Genomic DNA, 20,985 nt, shown 5'->3' with positions numbered 1-20,985 from the left:
CTGTCCGAGTGGGTTTGTGATTGAAACATGATGGCTGAGGAATGAACTCCACATTAACAAGCAGTAAAAAAAAAATGCCCTTTAATGAAAAAAAAACTCCTAATCGACCAGTTGCTCCTGCCTGTCTCTCAGGTCTAAGTGATAATCATAGCACGGTTGAAGCAGCCAGGATATAACCTCTTAATGTGTTTACGACGAGATTTTAGCGTACCATATAGCGGCCACCAGAGCCCAGAGTGACGCAGACTTGTGGACACCAGCGAGTTCTGCAGCAAACTGTCACTTTTCGATGGATTCTGCTCTGATGTGCTTAGCTGCTCCCGCAACTCCTTAATGTATTGGAAATTGTACCTATTTCCCATTCATTGGGGGAAAAAAGAATGCTACTTCTAATCAAAGGTGGGATTATCAAGTAATTTTTACAACAAGTAAGACGAAGCAACCTTTAATTGAAAACTTAACGAATGCTGCGTGATTAAACATTTAAAAAGCAGTTATTATTCATCGTTAGTTGTTTTCCGGCCTCATAAACTTCACGTGCAGAAGGGCTTATAACTTCGCGCGTGTTTTGGAATAAATTATACAATTTCTTTAGGATGGGATGTTGGTCCAGCTCTGGAGTTAACGTAATTTTTTAAATCTTGCCCCCTGTTGCAAAACTGCATAATAAAACTCTGACAGTGATGATTATAAATCAGCAATTATAACGATGAAACGATGAAAGTGTTTTCAAAGGATACAAAATTACTCTTTATACGTGTATGAAAGCTGCAACATACTTAAATTTAGATGATATTCTGAATGGCTTGCTTTGAAGTTTAACATTCAAGCCTTCAAATGTGTGTTGTAGCTTTATAATGTCCAGTCATCAGTTCTCTATTTTTCCTTGTATGATCATCCTGGATGTTTCATACTAACAATTTGTTTACTGACGTTTTTAAATTGGCTTCCTTTGGTTGGCTACCATCGAAGCCACAATACTAGTTTCTCCAGAATTTTTTATGAACTGATTCTGTTGCTTTAGAGGGAAGTGGGGACTCTTTCTCCAATTTTATTCTGCAGATACAAGTAACACACATTCAAAAGTACAGATCTTGCCTGTGAAAAATATGTTGTGTTGAGAAGGTAAATCATTGAAAGGATCACCTCAAATGTATCTATTTTTTAAAAAGTGCTTCACACAATCAATTGCTATAGTTCAGATGTATTGGGCTCTTTGCTCTTTACTGTTTTTCCAATGCAGGGACTTGTCCAGCATATTTATCAGGTAAAAATGCTTCAGAAAAATCAAAGCACAAAAGGTGCTGGACCATCACTTTAGATTAGAAACTGAAATCCCACTCTTCACATCTTTTCAAATCTGTTTTTCATTTATTTGAGTTGCGTTGCAGTGCGATGATTTGGTGTAATCCTACAGATGCGACATTAAACAATACTGCAGCTTTCTTTGGAGCTGCACTCGAGTATCAGCCTCGATTGCGTGCTCATGTTCTGGCGTGGCATTTGGTCCCACAACTTTCTGATTAGTTTGATACGGCCTTGCTAATACAGTATAGCTGAAGGGGAATAGTGAAGAAAGAACTTGCATTTAAATAACCCTTTTCATAATCTTGAAACATCCCAAATTACTTTACAGCCAAACAAATACTTTTGATGTGTAGTAACTGCTGTAATGTAGACTAATGTGGCAGCCAATTTATGCACGTCAAGGTCCGATGAATAGCTGAGATAAATGACCAGATAATGTTTGATATTGGTTAAGGGATTAAATGTTAGTCAGGACACTGGGAGACCTCTTTGAATATGCAATGGGAACTTGTACGTCACCTGAAAGGGTAGATGGGTCGTCAGTGTATCGTCTCATCTGAACGATGGCACCTCTGGCAGTGCAGCACTGAAGTGTCAGCTTAGATTATAAGAAAAATCCACAACTACAGAATGTTAAAGTAGGCTTGATGATGCATCCTTCCCTACTTCTCCACCTCTTGTTTCCCCTCCCCATTCCCCATTGAGATACTAATTCATGCTAGAGTATGGCCACGTGTGCCGCATGGAAGATGGCAGGATCCCCAAGGACACATTTATACAGCGAGCTCGTCGTTGGTATCAGACCCACCGGCCGTTCATGTCTCCGCTTTAAAGACGTCTGCAAACGCGACATGAAGTCCTGTGACATTGATCACAAGTCGTGGGAGTCAGTTGCCAGTAATCGCCAGAGCTGGCGGACAGCCATAAAGGCGGGGCTAAAGAGTGGCGAGTTGAAGAGACTTAGCTGTTGGCAGGAAAAAAGACAAGCGCAAGGGGAGATCCAACTGTGTAACAGCCCCGACAACCAATTTTATCTGCAGCACCTGTGGAAGAGCCTGTCACTCTAGAATTGGCCTTTATAGCCACTCCAGGCGCTGCTTCACAAACCACTGACGACCTCCAGGCGCTTACCCATTGTGTCTCGAGACAAGGAGGCCAAAGAAAGAATTGCATCTTGAATACTGACATCATGCCTGAGCTTAAATACTGAGTGTTGGTATCACTGAGATTTATTCTGCCATTAGCTAAAATCTGTACATGTGTATTTTTGCAGCAAGGAAAATCCTGATATCAACTAGGCACAGAAACACATTTTCTTTATCCACACCCATCCACCATCTTCACCCTGATTCCCCTACCTTGTCCTGGTGCTGCGGTTAGTTGTAGAATTCCTGCTATTGACTAATTTCCAGAAGTTGAGCTTGGACCACCTTAAAGTCTATATAGTTGAGTATCATGCTGTATGTTCTGTTTACCCACTGAGTCATCCGAATATTAGGATCAATTTAGAAACTAAGCATTATTTATCGACTATTGACTTGCACCAGAATCAAACATAAAGTTCAAAATAACCACCCTAGAAAAATTCCCTATTTGAAATGCATGTTAATTCAGTAGTCCTGTTCTATGTGATCATTCTTTTAGCTTACACTGAGCAAGTTGTAAATGCTCCAGATATTGAAAGTAATTATAACATTTAAAATATTCAGATTTCTCATTTTGACATGTTTGTTGACAAATATTGACATGTCCAAAAACAATTTGCTGTATGGGGAATTTTATTTCATTTGAGTTCATGTGTTCATTCTTGGAATGTGTTAATTCCAAATTCCATTGAGAAAGTGGTAGTTGGACAGCTGGCTTGCTAGGCCAGTTCAGTGGACAGTTAAGAAAGAGTCAACTATGTTGCTGTGCGTCTGAGTCAGATATGGACCAAATCAGTTAAAGATGGCACATATCTTTCCGTAAAGGATGTTAAGTACTGCTGAAAACAGAGACATTTTGTCGAAGCTTTTTGTCTTGCAATACCTCTACCAAGCAGAGTCCACTTGCCAACCAATCAGCATTCTTTTCTCATACAGTATAAATTTGTTGCTTGCCCTTACATTGGTATTCTTGCCAATTGTCCTGATGAGTGCAAGATGAAAAGCTTCGACAAAATGTCTGTTTTCAGCAATACTCAAGTTCTGTACTACCAAATGACTATTTGTAAAGGACATTCAATAACCAGTGAGTGTTTATCACAGTTCAATAACTTCATGGTCACTTTAATAAAACTGTCAGCTATTTCTTTCTAGATTTAAAAAAAAAACTGAATTTAAATTCTCACAACTACCATACTGGGATTTGACTATCATTCTCTGGATTATTAGTCCAGGACTCTAGATTACTAGTTCAGCAATGCAAGCACGGCACCACTGTACCCCTAGATATCTATACCTACTGTCCTTTTAAAAATGTCTAATAGTATTTGATATTTCAGATGCCTTCACCAACTTCGGCTGAATTCTGAACATTTTCTGGAGGAAAATTTCCTTAAGTACAGTATTCAAAAGATTTTGTAGATAAAGCTGAACCAGTGCACAATGTTGTGTGATGTACCTTAGTGGAGAAACTAACCTATTATTTAGTTTTAGTCTTTAAATGCTTTCCATATAAAAGTTTAAAAGCTTGCTCGGGCTTTGCAGTTCAGATAAATGGAGGAGGAGCAAGCAAGGAATCTGAGGAAGTTATACCTGTGCCATTATTGTGAGTGACTCTAATTTGAAGAGTAATGTGCACTGGAAGGGGGAGGGGGCTGGTGGGGGAAGAGATAGAAAAGAACCAGTGGACTTGTAACAAAACTAACAGGTCAATGGATTATGTTAACAAACCAACATTTGTTTTCAAACTGTAAAGATCTGTTACTGCCCCAGTATAATTCTAACCTCTGCTTCACAAAATCACAGAAGTGTTACAGTACAGAAAGAGGCCATTCAGCGCATCATGTCTACACCAGCTTTCTGAGTGAGCAATTCACTTACTGCCAGTCCCCTGCCTTCTCCCCTTAACCCTGTGCATTGTTCCTTTTCAGTTAACTATCTAATTCCTTTTTGAATGCCTCGATTGAACATGCCCCCACCACACTCTCTGGCAGTGCATTCCAGATCTTAACCACTCGCTGCATGAAAAAGGTTTTCCTCATGTTGTCACTGCTTCTTTTGCCAATTACCTTAAATCTGTGCCCTCTCATTCTTGATTCTTTTACGAGTGGGAACAGATTTTCCCCCTCTACTCTGTCCAGATCCCTCATGATCTTGAATACCTCTATCAAATCTCCTCTCAGCCTTCTGTTCAAGGAAAACAGTTCCACTTCTCCAATCGATCTTTGTAAATGAAGTTCCTCATCCCTGTAACCATTCTTTTGAATAGTTTCTGCACTCTCTCCAATGCCTTCACATCTTGCCCGGAACTACATATGAATTAGGAGCAGGAGTAGGCCATTTGGCCCCTCGAGCTTGCTCCACCATTCAATAAGTTCATAGCTGAACCTACATTTACCACTATCCCCGATAACCTTTCACCCCCTTGCTTATGAAGAATCTATCTACCTCTGCCTTAAACATATTCAAATACTGCGCTTCCACTGCCTTTTGAGGAAGAGAGTTCCAAAGACTCACGACCCTCAGAGAAAAAATTTCTCATCATCTCTGTCTTAAATGGGCGACCCCTTATTTTTAAACAGTGACACCTGGTTCTAGATTCTCCCACAAGGGGAAACATCATTTTCACATCCACCCTGCAAGACCCCTCAGGATCTTATATGTTTCAATCAAGTCGCCTCTTACTCTTCTAAATTCCAGCGGATACATGCCTAGCCTGTTCGATCTTTCCTCATAATAAAGCCCGCCCATTCCAGGTATTAGTCTAGTAAATAAAAACAAGAAATGCTGGAACCACTCAGCAGGTCTGGCAGCATCTGTGAAAAGAGAAGCAGAGTTAACGTTTCGGGTCAGTGACCCTTCTTCGGAACTCCTAGTCTAGTAACCCTTCTTTGCACTGATTCCAACGCATTTACATCTTTCCTTAAATAAAGAGACCAATACTGTACACAATATCCCATGTGTGGTCTCACCAATGCCCTGTATAGCTGAAGCATAACCTTCCTACTTTTGTATTCAATTCCCCTCGTGATAAACGATAACATTCTATTAGCTTTCCTAATTATGTGCTGTACCTGCATACTACCCTTTTGCAATTCATACACTAGGAGACCCAGATCCCTCTGCATGTCAGAGCTCTGCAATCTCTCTCCAATTAGGTAATATGCCTTTTTATTCTTCCTGCCAAAATGGACAACTTCACATTTTCCCACATTATACTCCATTTGCCAGATTTTTGCCCGCTCACGTAACCTAACCATATCCCTTTGTAGCCTCCTTATGTCCTCTTCACAGCCTACTTTCCGACCTATCTTTGTGTCATCAGCAAAATTAGAAACCATACCTTCGATCCCTTCATCTAAGTTATTTATATAAATTGTAAAAAGTTGTGGCCCAGCACAGATGCCTGTGGCACACCACTTGTTACATCTTGCCAATCAGAAAATGACCCATTTATGCCTGTTTCTCTCTGTTTCCTGTTAGCTAACCAATCTTCTATCCATGCCAATATGTTACCCCCTACACCATGAGCTTTTATTTTCTGCAATAACCTTATTTATCTTTGGCAGACATTGTAGTTAATGATCTTTGTTTCCAATAGATGATAAAGTTCAGAAGATTTTGACATTGAAGTCGTTGCATAAAAATTCTCACTGTCTGAAAGAGTTAAATTTTCAACAAGACATGCAACTTGCAGAAATTATTCTGATGACAGGTGACAGGCTATTATGTCACAGCTTTGAAAGGAAATTGTTAATTTTTCTTAGATTAATTTTTTAACTGAGCAGTATTTTAAATTCAGTAATTTCGCATTTGATTTCTAAGTTGCAGCAGGCACTTCACAGTTTAACAATAATTTTGTGACATTGTAATGCACAGTGTAAATTAACTGTTTCACAAATTAGGTCTTTTCTGTAGCTAATGTTGTAATCAGGCATGTTACATCAGAATATTATGCCTATAGTAAAATGTATTGCAATATATTGATCAGTTAGACTATTTCTATCCCTTTTAATTATCTTTCACACTCAGTTGTGCATTACAAATCTAGTTTCATTTCATCTGGCAGGAAGATGATTCAAAGTAGCTGCTGTAAAAGATTTGTCAATGCAGTACTGAATGTGCAATTATGTTGGTGAATTGTACTGTTACGTAACGGAAAGTGTTTATATTCATTTTGTGTAAAGGCAGTTGTGAAACTTTTGACAGCCAGAGCTAATCTTTTACAATAACTGAGGTGTGGAGTATTTTGAATTAATTTTCCACTTTAGTGTAGTAGTGTGAAAGCAATTGAAAAACATTTTGCATAAAGTATTGAAATGTATTTCATGACCCAATTTGTATCTGCTCTCAATGTATACCCTTAGTTTCCTCCTTTCAGCTGCTCCAAGCAAAGGCAAACATAAACTGAATGCTTTGAAATGAGTCCACGTAGAGTAACAACATTCCTATGACTGCCAGCTCCTCCCTTGTGGTTATGCTGTATCATGTTTTGCAGTCTTATCACTTTAGTCTTGACTTCTAAAGATCTATCTGTCTTCCTTATTGCTACGTCACACATCTTCTGAGATTTGAAATCATGAAGGATTTTGATAGAGTGGATAAGATGAAACTGTTTCCACTGGCAGAAGAGTATGTAACAGAGATTTAAAGTAACTTGTAAAAGTCAAAGGTGAGAATGAGGAGAACATTTTTATGCAGTGAGTGAATGAACTGCCTGAAAAGATAGTGAAAGCAGATTCAGTAGTAACTTTAAAAAAGGAGTTGGATAATTACTTAAGGGAAGAAAATTGCAGGACTGTGGGGAAAGAGCAAGGGAGTGGGACAAATTAAAATGTGCTCTCCAAGCTGGCACAGGCGCGATGAGCTGAATGGCCTCCTTATGTGCTTTTAGATTCTGTATCTCAACACTATAATTTTTGATGGCTGAATTTTGGTATTGCGCACAGCTGCATAGTTCAGAAAGTTTACAAGAAGGGAAAGAGAAAACAAACTTCTCAATTTGTGGTCACAGGACCAGTATGCATAAAGGACTGCTGGTCCTGATATTGTAATTACAGTAGGTAAAGTGTAAAATGGATGTTGCTGAGCATAAATTTCCTCAAATTAAATATTGGGAAAACAGTAGCTATTGTCTTTGACCCCTGCTACAAATTCCATTTCCTATCCACTGATTTCATCCCCTTTCCTGGCCCCACACACAAGCAAACCAGGCAGTTTGCAGCCTTGACTGTTCAGCCCATCTGTTGTTGAAATGCTTATTCATGTTTTTGTTACTTCCAGACTTAATTATTTCATTGCTCTCCTGACTGCTCATCCAAAACTGCTGCCTGTGTCCTAACTTGCACCAAGCTCTGTTCACCCATCACTCCTGTGCTTATCTACATTGGACCCCAGTCTGGCAGTGCCTCAGATTTAAAATTCTCATCCTCATATTCAAATCGCTCCAAGATCTCATTCTCCCAATCACTGTGAACTCCTCCAGCCCTCTTTTTTAAAAAACCTCTGCATTCCTTCAATTCTGGACTCTGTACATCCCTGATTTTCTTCATCTCACCATTTGCAGCTGTGCCTTCAGCTGTCTAGGCCCTAAGCTCTAAAATTATCTCCCTAAACCCTTCTACCTATCTTCCTCACTCCTTCTTTAAAATGTTTCTTAAATTGCACTTCTTGGATTAACCCTTTGGTCTGCAGTCTTAGGATTTTTCAGTGCAGTTGGATGCCAAAATGGTAGTGCTAGAGTTTTGCAGAGATGAGCTTGGATGTGCTGTATAACATTCACTTGTGCTCAGCTTTTTTGGTGTTTTTTGCTAGTAGCTGGTCAGATTACAGTTTTACATATTTTCTTCTATTTCTTTTACTTCCCCTTAAGATTGAGACTTGGTAACCTTTTTCAGATAGCTTTTTTAAAAGAAAAAAAATTACACTTAGTTTGTAGTTCAGTTAGACTGTAGAGGAATGGGTTTCCAAACCTAAAAATAGCCTTGAATCTTGCATCACTAACATTTTTGACATAGATAATAGCAATACTGTTCTTTATGAGGCTGGTCACATAATTTTCTGCAATTCGCTCCCCTTCTGCTGAAAGCACTGATTCATGTTCATACTTCTCAGGATATAAATGATGCTGGCAAAGTCACATAACATTGTCTATCCCAATTGTCTGACTTCCTAGGTCAAATCATGCATTGTGGACTAGAGTTGCATCTAGGCCACATTGGGTAGGAGTGGACAAGTTTCCTCTGTAATAGAAATGGGGTACTAATTGTAGCTACTTACCATTATTGTGTATTCAGTGCAGTCTTTTATTTTTTTTATTTGTTCATGGGATTTGACATTGCTAGCTAGGCCAGCATTTATTGCCCATCCCTAATTGCCCTTGAAGGTGGCGGTGAACCACTGCAGTCCATGTGCTATCAGGAAGGGAGTTCCAGGATTTTGACCCAGAGACAGTGAAGGAATGGTGATTATAGTTCCCAGTTGGGATGATGTGTGACTTGGAGGGGAACTTGCAGGTGGTGGCATTCCCATGTATTTGCTGCTCTTGTCCTTCTAGGTGGTAGAGGTTGTGGGTTTGGAAGGTACTATCTAAGGAGCCTTAGTGAGTTGCTACAGTGCATCTCGTAGATGGTACACACTGCTGCCACTGTACGTCAGTGGTAGAGGGAGTGAATGTTTGTGAATGGTGTGCCAATCAAGCAAGTTACTTTGTCCTGGATGGTGTCAAGCTTCTTGAGTTTTGTTGCAGCTGCACTCATCCCGGCAAGTGAAGAGTATTCCATCACACTCCTGACTTATGCCTTGTAGATGGTAGACAGGCTTTGGGGAGTCGGGAGGTGACTTACTCGCCACAGGATTCCCAGTCTTATTGCTACTACAATAAGTAAAAACCTTTCATCATGAGCACTTTGCTGTAGAGGCCTGCCACCCGACCCGGACCTGACGACGCATGTCGGGTTTGGGTCGAGTCATGCCCATCTTCGGGGTCCAGCTTTCAGGGTCGGGCCGAGTCCGGGTTGGGCCGGATATACACGATAAGTATTGAAATTAAAAAAACTTAACCTGAGCAGGGAGTCCGGGAAGAAACTGAGTCTGCATAGTGAGCGAGTGACATCACTATAACGTCATCACGCACACGCTGCAGCTTCGTGGAGCTTCCCAGTCGGAAGGTAAGTAATCGGATAGTCTGGTGGGGGTGGGCCCGGGGCTAAATCGGAGGGACTCGGGCCGGGTTGGGCTCGGGTCCGCTGTCGTTCGGGTCGGGTTCCTTTTTCCTGACCTGAGCAGCCCTCTACTTCACTATACTTTTGTATACACTAGAGATGTTTTATCCGCACTTCAATTACCACCAAATTATTTGCTGGACAAAGCCTTGCATTGGACATCCCTTCATTGAAAATGGAATTGTCAAAGGTGTTCGAAATGATAACTGTAATAGACAAGGTAAATATAGATTTTTTTTTTAAACGTAGGCATGTGAGAATGATCAAGATAAGCATTAGATCTATAAAGGAGTAGATTAGAAAAAACCTCTGCAAGCAACCATCAATCAGAATGTGGGGTGGTTTGCCCGGTTTGGGTCAATTTAGCATCGGTTTCCAAACAGATACTGAACAACTGGAAGAATATAAGGGTATCCGAAGAAAGCAGGATCATGGGGTTCATGCAAAATTATTCTCCAAAAATGGCCTAAATTCAGTGCAGGCAAGAAAGGCAAAATGGGCATTACTTGTCCTATTTTTAAAAAAAAAAGTTTTGTTACACTGTCGAATAGGAACATAGGAATTGCTGTATGTAAAATGACCACGGTCCATCTCGTTTGCCCTCTACTATCCTGATAGTCATACAATGAAATCATAATGAAGTTCTTAACTAATCATGGTAATGGATCGCTAATGTCCACTCTTCCTGTCTTGTGTAAGTCAGCCTCATAACCCAAGATTAATTTGTTCCAAGGGTCTTGCTGTACTTTGCATGCAAGACCAAGATTTGGGGATTCTTGATTATCAAATAATTTCAGCTATGCTCCAGATTGCTCTCCTTCATGATGAACGTTCCTGTGCATCTCAAAATCCTCTCTCTTTTAAGAAGTATATCATCTTCAGATGTATTGCCATGTGTATTTCCACAATTGAAGTAGGCATAGTATGAGATTTTCACTTGTTCATCTTGCATAGATGAATTGTCTTGTAGAGAAACAAGAGAATACAGGAGAAATATATTTCAGTATTGCATATAGTAGAGTTAAAATAGTGGTAGTCTTTATATCATGAACTCTGATATCTTTAACTGAAAAATGAGGATTGAGTATACACCTTATGTTACTGACAGTGGCAACTACAAGTGTAGTCCAAATTTTGGCATGCTGGAATGAATGTTTTTTTGAATTTGTGTTTCTGTGAAACCTCACGTAGTGCAATTTTTTTTTTGTGCAAAGTTTTGATCTTTTTTAATAGCCAGGAATCTGTTTAAAATCCTAACTCTTAATAGGATAAATTAAATCCTGCTGGTCTCCATCATACTGCATTTTACTTTAGAATAAACGCCACTAAGATTAATCCTGTCATAACAACTTATATTTATATAGTGCCTTTAATGTAATAAATGTCCTAAGGCATTTCACAAGAGCATTATAAATTCAATTTGCTTGCAAAATTCCTCGAGTTTCACTCACTGGTCTTGGCCAGTCCTTGGTCCCCTCCTATTTCTCAACTACATGCTGCCCCTCGGTCACACCATCTGAAAGCACCGCATTAGTTTTCACACGCCTACTGATGGCACTCAGCTCTACAAAGTATGACACTGAGCTACAAAAGGAGATATTAGGTCAGATGAAGGTTTTAAGGAGTGTCTTAAAGGAGGAAGGTGAGGCAGAGAGGTGTAGGGCGGGTATTCCAGAGCTTGGGGCCGAGGCAACTGAAGACAAAGCAACCAATGGTGGAGCGATTTAAAATCAGGGATGGACAAGAGGCCAGAATTAGAGGAATGCATATCTTGGAGGGGCTGGAGGAGATTAGAGATAGAGAGGGGCGAGGCCATGGAGGGATTTGAAAACAAGGATGAGAATTTTAAAATCAAGACATTGCTTGACCAGGAACCAACGTCGGCCAACGAGTGCAGGGGTGCTGGCAAATGGGACTTGGTGCGCTAAGACACGGAAAGCAGAGTTTTGGATGGTGTCACGTTTATGGAGAGTAGAATGTGGGAGACCAGCTAGGAATGCGTTCGAATAGTCACATCTAGAGGTAACAAAAGTATGACTGAGGGTTGCAGCAGCAGATGAGCTGAGACGGGTGTGAAGTTGGTTAATGTTATGGAGGTGGAAATAGGTGGTCTTAGTGATGGCACAAATATGAGGTCAGAAGCTCCTCTTGGATTCAAATGTGACACCAAGGTTGCGAACGTACTGGCTTAATCTCAGATTGATGCCAGGGAGAGGGCTGGAGTAGGTAGCTTGGTAATGGAGTTTGGAGTAGGGACCAAAAAACAATGGCTTCAGTCTTCCTAATATTTATTTGGAGGAAATTTCTGCTCATCCAGTATTGGATGTCAGATAAGCAGTCTGATAATTTAGCAACAGTGGAAGAATTGAGAGATGTGGTGGTGAGGTAGAGCTGACTGCTGTCAGTAGACGTGTGAAAACTAAACGCTGTGCTTTCGGATGATGTGACCAAGGGGCAGCATGCAGTTGAGAAATTGGAGGGGACCAAGGACTGGCCAAGACCAGTCAGTGAAACTCCAGGAATTCTGCAAGCAAATTGAATTTCGCATAGACAGGTCTTGCATTGTGCATCCTGCAGAGCTTGCTCGTCATTGGAGGTTTCGCGAGAGGTGGATATGTTGCATTGGCATTTTGCAGTTATGTATGATTGGGATGAAATCTGAATATTAAACTGTAGAGACCTTTCCAAGGATTTTCCACCTCCTGGGCATACAGTTCAATACACTAGCTATTTTGGAATGTGAATGTTTCTATTGCATGATTTGGAAGGAACACGCTGCTGAATACTTTAAGTGCTGAGAGGAAATAGTGAGAGGTTGTTCTGAACTAATATCAAAATAAATTAAAAACAAAATTGGGAGGTGAGCATGAGGTAAATGTGAAGTATACACTGCAATGTCCGCTAGTTGTGAAAGATTTCCATTGAAATTGATTCGAAGCAATGGTACTCAAAGGTTATCTGTGTGCGACTGAAAGGCTTTAATAGCGGCCAGCAGACAGGGACTCAACCAGCAAACTTCCACTATGAACTTGTATTCTCGATGGCTTGTTCCATCTCAGAACATAACCTTGATTTCGTCAAGTGCGCCTCCATTTCAGGGGAACATCACAATGACAAAAGAGGGCTGAGTAAATCTAAATTATTACAATTATAATTCAGTTTAAATATGAAATGCCAAGCAGTGTTGGATGAGTCGTGCACAAGTGCATCCTGTGGTGACTATTGGTCACAGAAGGCTTACACTAGCCGTGTGTTACAGCGTTTGAATGCTTTCCCATTTTATAGATGCCCTCCCCGTGAAAGTAGCTGGTTGGCTATAATCCTTGTATTTCTAAGGCAATTAATATGACCTATTTTTAAAGCTCAACTATCTTACTAACAAAACATTTCTTTGCATTTTCAAAGCTGCCTTTGTTCTTGCATCTGTTATTAGGCTGAACACGGTTCTGCCTTTTGCAAATGCCATACTGACAGTTTCAATGGCACACTAAATGTGGAAATGGTAAGTACAATGAATTGGGTCTGCTGAATTTACAAAAAAAAAAGTGACTCAATTCACAAATGTTTATCAAGTTTAAGCAGAACTGTAGTAAGTATGTATACTTTTATCCGTAAGAAATATTAAGGAAAGGTATACAGTTCAAATGTTTTTACTGTTCCCTGTTTTGATTTCTGAGTTACCACTTGGTTGATCAAAAGTGGCTTTCTTTGGATTTAATGCTGGTTTGAGGTTTTGCTTCGCTATTGAATTTCTTGTAGTTGAAATCTTGAATTCACTATGATACTTGCTAGAATTTGCTGGTAATCCAGATTGTCGTGAATTTCTTTGATCATCAACAAAATTGCACTAAATTCATGTGCAGTCAGCCTATGGGAACAGTTAGCAAAACTATCATTTTGCAATTGTAATTCTTTTAATATATCCCTTCAGTGTATCTCATTGTAGTTTATTTGCCCCAGCGCAGATACAGGTTTCTAACAGGTTTTAGGAGGTGGGACCTTGAAGATAGGTTGAATCGATGCGTCACAAAGCAAGTTTGCACTCCGTTTTAATGCAGGCTACATTGTGTGCTATACTTTGTATTTTTCAGTCCACCATTTTGTTTTCTATTTTGCTTGGTAGCTGGAATTTTAACTAATGAGGCTAGCTCTGAATTTTAGCTCTTAATTTTGTGCAAAATACCATTAGCTCCCCACACAAAATATAAACATGGAATATTGGTTCGAAACCTCTAAATGTTAACTCCAATATTGTAGTTTTGCACAGCGTATATGCTAACTGTTATTTCTTTTAATATAGTTACAGATATAGAATTGAAAAGATTGAAAGATGCCTTCAAGAGATCCAGTGGGCTTTCTTATTATATGAATCAACAAGCCTTTGTCAGGGAAGTACTTGGAGATGGGGTTCCACCTAAAGTTGCAGAGGTGAGTATTTAAATGTATTTGCGCAGTGTGAATTAAATCGTGTAATAAATTAAGAACCATGCTTTGCTAGCAACTGTGCAAGCATGTGGAAGTTACTATGGACATTTAACACAAAATGATTATTTTAATGTAGGAAGGCGGTTAATTGAATAAAGCTGAAAGTAAGTTAGTAACGATATGAATGCTGAGTTTTAAGCTCTTTTTCTATACATTCCAGCAGTTAGTATAGATAACTGTGCCAGTTGTTGTGTTATGCCAGAGTTTATTCAAATTCACTGGTATCCTAGTAATTATGTTCCTGTACCACATAACTGGTATCAATGGGTTCATCTTGGCAATTTCTTTGGGCTCATCTTTATGGTTTGACATGTTAAAGGAAAGCAGCCCCAAATATGAATTAACATACCATTGTATATACAAAATAAAAATCCTCTGATATTTTAATGAGAATTAGTTTGACAAAACTGAAGCATTTTGTCTTAATGTAACATGGTTAAGCTCTTTTAAATTCTGTAATAGTACATATGGGATTAAAAACAGCTGAACTAACAAAGACATGCCCAAGTTTATTTTGATACAGTACTTGAAAACTTTGTTTTACCCGGACTAGGTCTCTGGGGTAGAGGAGGGTAACCAGTTCAATTCAAAGACAACATTTTTTTTTATTGAATTGAGTTGATCATGCAATAGATTAGCTGCTCATTTAGAGCCAAACATCTATTTAAATTTAAACAAAAGCAAAATAGTTGAGATGCAATTTAAATGTGCTTGGCCGTGGTCCTTTTGTTTCAAAGAAATTATTTCTCAGCCTGAATTTTTTTTTCTTATTTATCCAGCATTTATTGCCCACCCCTAATTGCCCTTGAGAAGGTGGTGGTGAACTGCCTTCTTGAATCGCTTCAGTCCATGTGGGGTAGGTATACCTACAGTGCTGTTAGGAAGGGAGTTCCAGGATTTTGTATGGTTCAAATTGAAAAATCAGCCTGAAGCTTTGAGGGATGGTCAGACCACAGACCTTCCATGGGGTAATGAAAAGTGAAAAAATGCTGTATGCATTACAATTTAGGGCAGCAGACACACACATTTGTAATATTCTGTGTACTCAAACAGACAGTAAAGTTTAAAAACCACTGTAAAATCTAGTGCATCACATCTACTGTTCACTTATTCTCTTTCTGGTTAACAAATTTCTTTTGCATTTAAAGTTGAATAACTGTTTAGCTACAGCTAAAGTAAAGGTTGAATGCATGGCTTGTGAGGAGTCAGTTAAAATAAAATAAAATAGGTTTTCTGCTTGATACCTGAACACACAAGTTTATTTGGATTTTCTGGCAAGTGAAGGCACTCTGTGGGGACATATGGCAGTGGTTGATGAGACTGCATCTTGAGTTTAAGTTCAGATCCTTTTCCACAAGCTAGTCGATGCAACTATTTTGCAAGTAGTAATTGAGGCTTCAGCTGAGTGTTGGAACACATGATAGATCAGAGTCTTACTCCTGACGTTCACCTCCTTTATGGTCAGTAACATTAGAATGCAGCGATCAACTAGGTAGTTTTGTTTTATTTTTTAGTTTTGAAATGAAACATGAAGGGAAGATTTCTGCTATTTGCTATTCAAGGCAAACTGATAAACCATTTGTCAATACAAAAGTTTCTGATATTGCTATAGTGAACAGTGGAAATCTTTTCTCTGAGATTGCACATAGCACAGAAATGAAGGGCAAATATGTTTTAAAGGGTTGAAATATTTAATCATTAATGGCTGCTTGTTTTCTAAGGTTTGCTGTAGTTCTCTATAAAGGACATGTTCTGCTTTTCCAACAAAATACAGTTTGCCACTGTTTGACTTCTGATTTAATACTTTTCAGTGAAAGATCTTGAAAGTTTTGGTCCCTGATTTATGTAGATATTAGGCTAGGCGTTGTGGATATTGGACTTCCACTTTGTACTATAAGTAGGGCTGTCTGGAAAATAGTAAAATGCTTTAATAGGCATTGAGTTATTGAGTAAAAAGGTACTTATTAACATTTGTTTTTCAAAGTATGCTATATTTGTGAGAAAATAAAATTAGCCTGCAAATAAACTGTATTTGTCATGATCTGTCAATTGTTGCTGAGTAAAACTTTGGAATCAATGCAATTTTGAACCATAGTGCTCTCTTTAAATTTCTTGCAAGAGGAAAGCATTTATTATATTAAGACCAGCTGAGAAAGGTGTCTAGGGGTCCCTCCCAGCCTTCACCTGGTCTTACTGTAACAGGGTTTTATTTTAACATCGTGTTTTTAGCTCCCCCTTTGAATCCTTGTTCATTGCTTTCCAATTATAAGGCAAAGAAACCAGCACAAACAGGCTTTCTTGGGTTTAAAGAAGAAAAGTTGATATTTATTAAACTTGAACTTAAACTCTAATTTGGTTAACATCACGGGTACATGACGCACACACGCTAGCATGCATATGCGATACACACATGCAAATATAGACTGAAAAGAGCAGAAGAAAAATAAAGTGAAAAAGTTTGAGGCAATATCTGAAGAGTCGTTGTTGAGGTTCATCGAGATCACAGTAGAGTCCTTGATTGTGGTTAGATCTTGATTTTCATTGGGGCCCAGTATTCTTCTTTAAACCTTGCTCACTGTAGGAGACCTTTCTCTCTTGGGGTTCATGTGTCTTCAGTGGATTCAGAGGCTTGTGAGAAAGAGATGGAGAGCCAGGCAGGAGAGAAGAAAACCCTGGAACAGCCAGGTAGTCATGTGACCAACTGGTCTAACTAGTCCTGGCCCTTGTGGATTGTATCCTCCTTAGCAGACCCTGGAATGCACTTCCTCATCTTCAATGTCTGTTGGTATGTAAATGTCCTTTTCCAGCCACGGCTGATCTGTTTAACAAGTCATTTCCTCGCTCCAACAAAAGTTAAAAATCAATATTCATGACAAAATTGATATGCCTCATTCTTGGCAGGTGCAGGCCTAGCATGACTATATAATGTGGTTCTGCTGTTTTATGACCAGTAAAAAAACTGAGGTGGTGCTCATGTGTTCTGGAAGCAACTGCACTGGTGATGGCTACTTTATGCCGTGGCAGCTGAGTCCTCCGTCTATCCATGCAGAATAGCCACTGGGGAAAAAGACATAATTTCCTTTTTCTTCCCTTTCCTGGAAGCGTTGATTCCTTGTTAGGTTACACTTCCACAGGAACTAGTAATCCAACTGTACATTAGTCAAATGACCTTTCATGTGTAAGTCTAAAATGCAGTGCAGTTGGGTATTATGCAAAGAGGGGCAACAAGGATATGCTGTCAAGTGAGGTTGACCCTGACCCTTGTCCCCTAATTTGGTCCCAGCTGAGATCTGTTAATTCGCCATAAACAAGGTATTAAAACCTAGGCTTCCTGGTTTGTATCACACAGCTACTTACTGTCTGAACCAGTTGAGTCATTGGAGAACTCAGATATACGTGATTGTTTACTTCTCAATCTGACAATATATACATACACGCACTCTTACTAGCCAATGTTAGTTGTATTGTATTACTGATTTCTCAGCAATAAGGAACCAAATGGTCTTAAACTGAATGTTAAGTTGAATGAAGGGTTCTTTATTGCAAAGTAACAGATTTACAAGAGAGCTCTGTAATACACATGCTGACTTTAAACTAACACTGCTCTAACTGCTGTATCACATGTTGGTTGACATCACTTCCTGTGATGCATACTATACTCAAGCAGTTAGTGATATCACAAACACCCCTCTTTCCTGAAGTGTAAATGTTGCAAATTATAAAGTATGCACGTAATAAAACAGGACAGTTGTGAACAATATTTACACATATATTGACTCTTCTGTCTATTAATCAAGTGTCTCTGAAATGTACAGGTGATCTGCTGACTCAAACTAGTTTTGTTGGGAACCAGAAGTGTCAATGTTTTTCTCTTGATTTGTATGAGTGCACTGACAATTATCCTGTGCATTAGCATTGTCCATGTCACTTTTCCTGTGCACATTCAAGTCCTAAGAATGTAACTGTGTCCTCAATGCAATAGGGTTGTCAGGCATGATGTTAGCTAATTCCCTTAGTTGACATCTGTTCCTTCTTAATTTGGCTCCACATGGGGTGGTTACTTCGTGTGACCTGGGTTGGTTCCATATTTTGGACATTTCTGTAGGGAACCATGTCTTCTCTTGCAAACGGATCACTTTGACCTTCTGTCTAATCTGTAAAGGTGGTAGTTCCACACTCACATGCTTATCATGTATGACTTTCATCCTTTCTTGTTTTGCAAATAGTTTGTCTTGGATTGACGAAGATTTCATTAAGTGATGACTCTGAAGCGTTGTCTTCTTGACTTGCCTTCCCAACATGATTTCTGCAGGTGATGGTAATCCTGTGTCAAAGGGTGCTGCCCTTAAGAGTAACATAGCTAAGTGGAGATCTTGGTTAGTTTCTCTGCACTTCACAACAATGACTTGACTCTATGTACCATTCGTTCTGCTAGGTCATTTGACCTAGGGTAATGCGATGACGATGTTACATGATTCGCAGCCCACTTCGCATGCATGTCTTGAAATGGCTTGCCAGTGTATTGTGGACCATTATCTGACACGTATCTCCTCCAGGGAACCAAACAAGCTAAAGATTGCACTCCATGTTGGCTACTGATGCACTTGTTGTGTCCCTCAATTGACAGGTGATGGGGAATTTGGAGAAGTAGTCAGTTATCAGTAAATAATCGTGGCCTTTGACAGGGAACAGGTCACTGGCAGTCCTTGACCAAGAATGTGACGGAACATCGTGAGGATGAAGTGGTTCTTTGTGTTGGCTTGGTTGATTTTCTTGATGTGTGTGTGTCATGTCCTCACTGCTTGCTTGATGTCACTGTTGATTCCTGGCCAGTAGATTGTCTCACGTGCAACTCTTCTGGACTTCTCAAAGCCCATGTGACCTTGATGCAACTGTGAAGAATTAACACTTGTATTCCTTTAAAAATAAAGCGACTGGATATTTCCAACTCATCTCTATGGCTAAAAAGCTCTGAGGTCTGTGGGACCCTCGTATTGTGTTAGGCCATCCTTTGATAATTAGCTGCCATAATGCCTTTAGAACAGGACTTTTGGAAGTCTCTTCCTGCAGCTCTGCATGTTTCCTCTGCCCACAAATATCGGGTCTATCTGGTATACACTTTCTAGCTACGCTGATTTCGTCTACTTGGATGTCTGGTGGTATGTCTTCCCGTTTCTTGGGATTGATTAGTGTGTCAGATGTAACCATTAGGTTTCCAGGCCTATATCCAGCCTTTGTAGTCAAGGTGGCACGCTGGTGAGTGGTTTTTGCCCAGTCATCACCAGCGGTTTGTGATCTGTCTCAACTAGGAAACGTTTACCAAAAAGATGTGTGAAACCTTGTAACACCAAATCTTAGTGCTAGTGTTTCCTGTCCTATATTCAAATAGTTGGCTTGAGTGGGTGACAGACTCTTGGGACCAAAAGCAATTGGTGTACTATCTTGTAATAAACATTCCCCAAGACCTTTTCGCAAAGCATCTACCTCAGGTGTGGTTTCTTTCTTTGGATCATAACACTGCAAACGTGCTTTTGTCGACAGTTGACAATGGCTTATCCTTCTTGAGTTCATGAAGAAATAAAGCCTTCTTGGAATAATTTGATATACAGAGCCAAAAAGTTGAATAAATCTAAACAGCTCTGTAAATCTTCCTTGTCTTGCGGGGTAGGCATGGACTGAATATCCTCTATCTTGCTGGGATCTGGTCTTATGCCTGTATCAGTGTATGTTGAACCAAAAAAGTTGATGTGGCTTATGTTAATGGCACACTTTTTGCTGTTGAATATAAGGCTGCCTTTTCTGGCTGTTTCCACTGAGATATGAAAATTCCTCTTCATGTCGTCTTTATGCTGCCCGTGACTGCTATGCAATGCAGATACAGCCAGGAACGCTTTCAGTGATATGATCCATGTGCTATTGAAATAGATCTTGGCTTACTGTCAAACCAAATAGTAAGCGCAAAAAAATAGTCTTCCAAATGGAGTTCTGAAAGTTGTTAGCTCTTGTGAACCTTCAGAAAGATGGGCATACCAGTATCTGTTTTGCGTCCAGCTTTGAGAAAAATTTGGCTCTTGCAAACCTTGGGTTTAACACTTCCAAAGTAAGGATTTTATGAGGATATCTTGTTAATGTTCGATTTAACCTTGTAGGGTCTAGACATAGTCTGATTGTGCAGTCTTTTTTGATCACAGCTGTCCGAGCTGCACCAATCTGTGTTGCTGAACTCGCCAAGTAATTCCTTGCCATTCCACAGTATCCAGCTCAGCTTTCAGCTTGTTCTTGATGTGGACACTGCATTTCCATGGCTCTACGGAAGGAATGGCATCATTTCTCAAATGAAGAACAGCATCTCCTTTGAAACTGCCCACGGTATCAAATCTGTCTGGGTACCTTTTGTTGCAAATCCTGAATGGATTCAGTGGGGGTCACGTGTCTTGATTGTGTATTCTTTGCACACTGCTGATCTTGTGGATTGTCACAATATGGAGTTCACTACATGCTGGTAGTCCTGTGACTGCTGGACCATTGATGTCAACAATGTAGATGACTTGTGACCATGCAGAATTTCCATATCTGTACTCCGCTAGTGCTCCCACGCAGTTGATTGGTGAGCCATTGGACACAGATTCTGGCTTTTGTAGGTCATATCATGACTTCCCATTTTGCCAGCTACATATTCTTTAGTATTCTGAGTGGCAAAATGTTTGCACTTGCCCCTGTATCGACCTTCATTGGAGCTTGTGCTTGCCATCTTTTCTGGGTGTATGATATCGATTGTAGTGAATGCTTCCTGTTGTGTAGCTGCATCCATCTGGTGTGCAACTGTT

The 20,985-nt window shown here is 39.8% G+C and overlaps 1 protein-coding gene across 3 annotated transcripts in view; it reads left to right on the top strand.

Annotated features, from left to right (window-relative positions):
• The window catches only part of usp32 (ubiquitin specific peptidase 32), a 257,320-nt gene that overhangs the window by 815 nt on the left and 235,520 nt on the right, over positions 1-20,985 (top strand). For all 3 annotated transcript variants that reach the window (XM_068010358.1, XM_068010356.1, XM_068010355.1), the window contains exon 2: positions 13,974-14,101. In XM_068010358.1, the coding sequence (XP_067866459.1) occupies positions 13,974-14,101 (128 nt within the window). The remainder of the gene's footprint in view (positions 1-13,973; positions 14,102-20,985) is intronic.

The sequence above is a fragment of the Heterodontus francisci genome, chromosome 30, assembly GCF_036365525.1.
Source record: "Heterodontus francisci isolate sHetFra1 chromosome 30, sHetFra1.hap1, whole genome shotgun sequence".
NCBI lineage: Eukaryota > Metazoa > Chordata > Chondrichthyes > Heterodontiformes > Heterodontidae > Heterodontus > Heterodontus francisci.
Note: the sequence above shows the minus strand (reverse complement) of the source record. Positions and strands in the feature narration are given on the sequence as shown.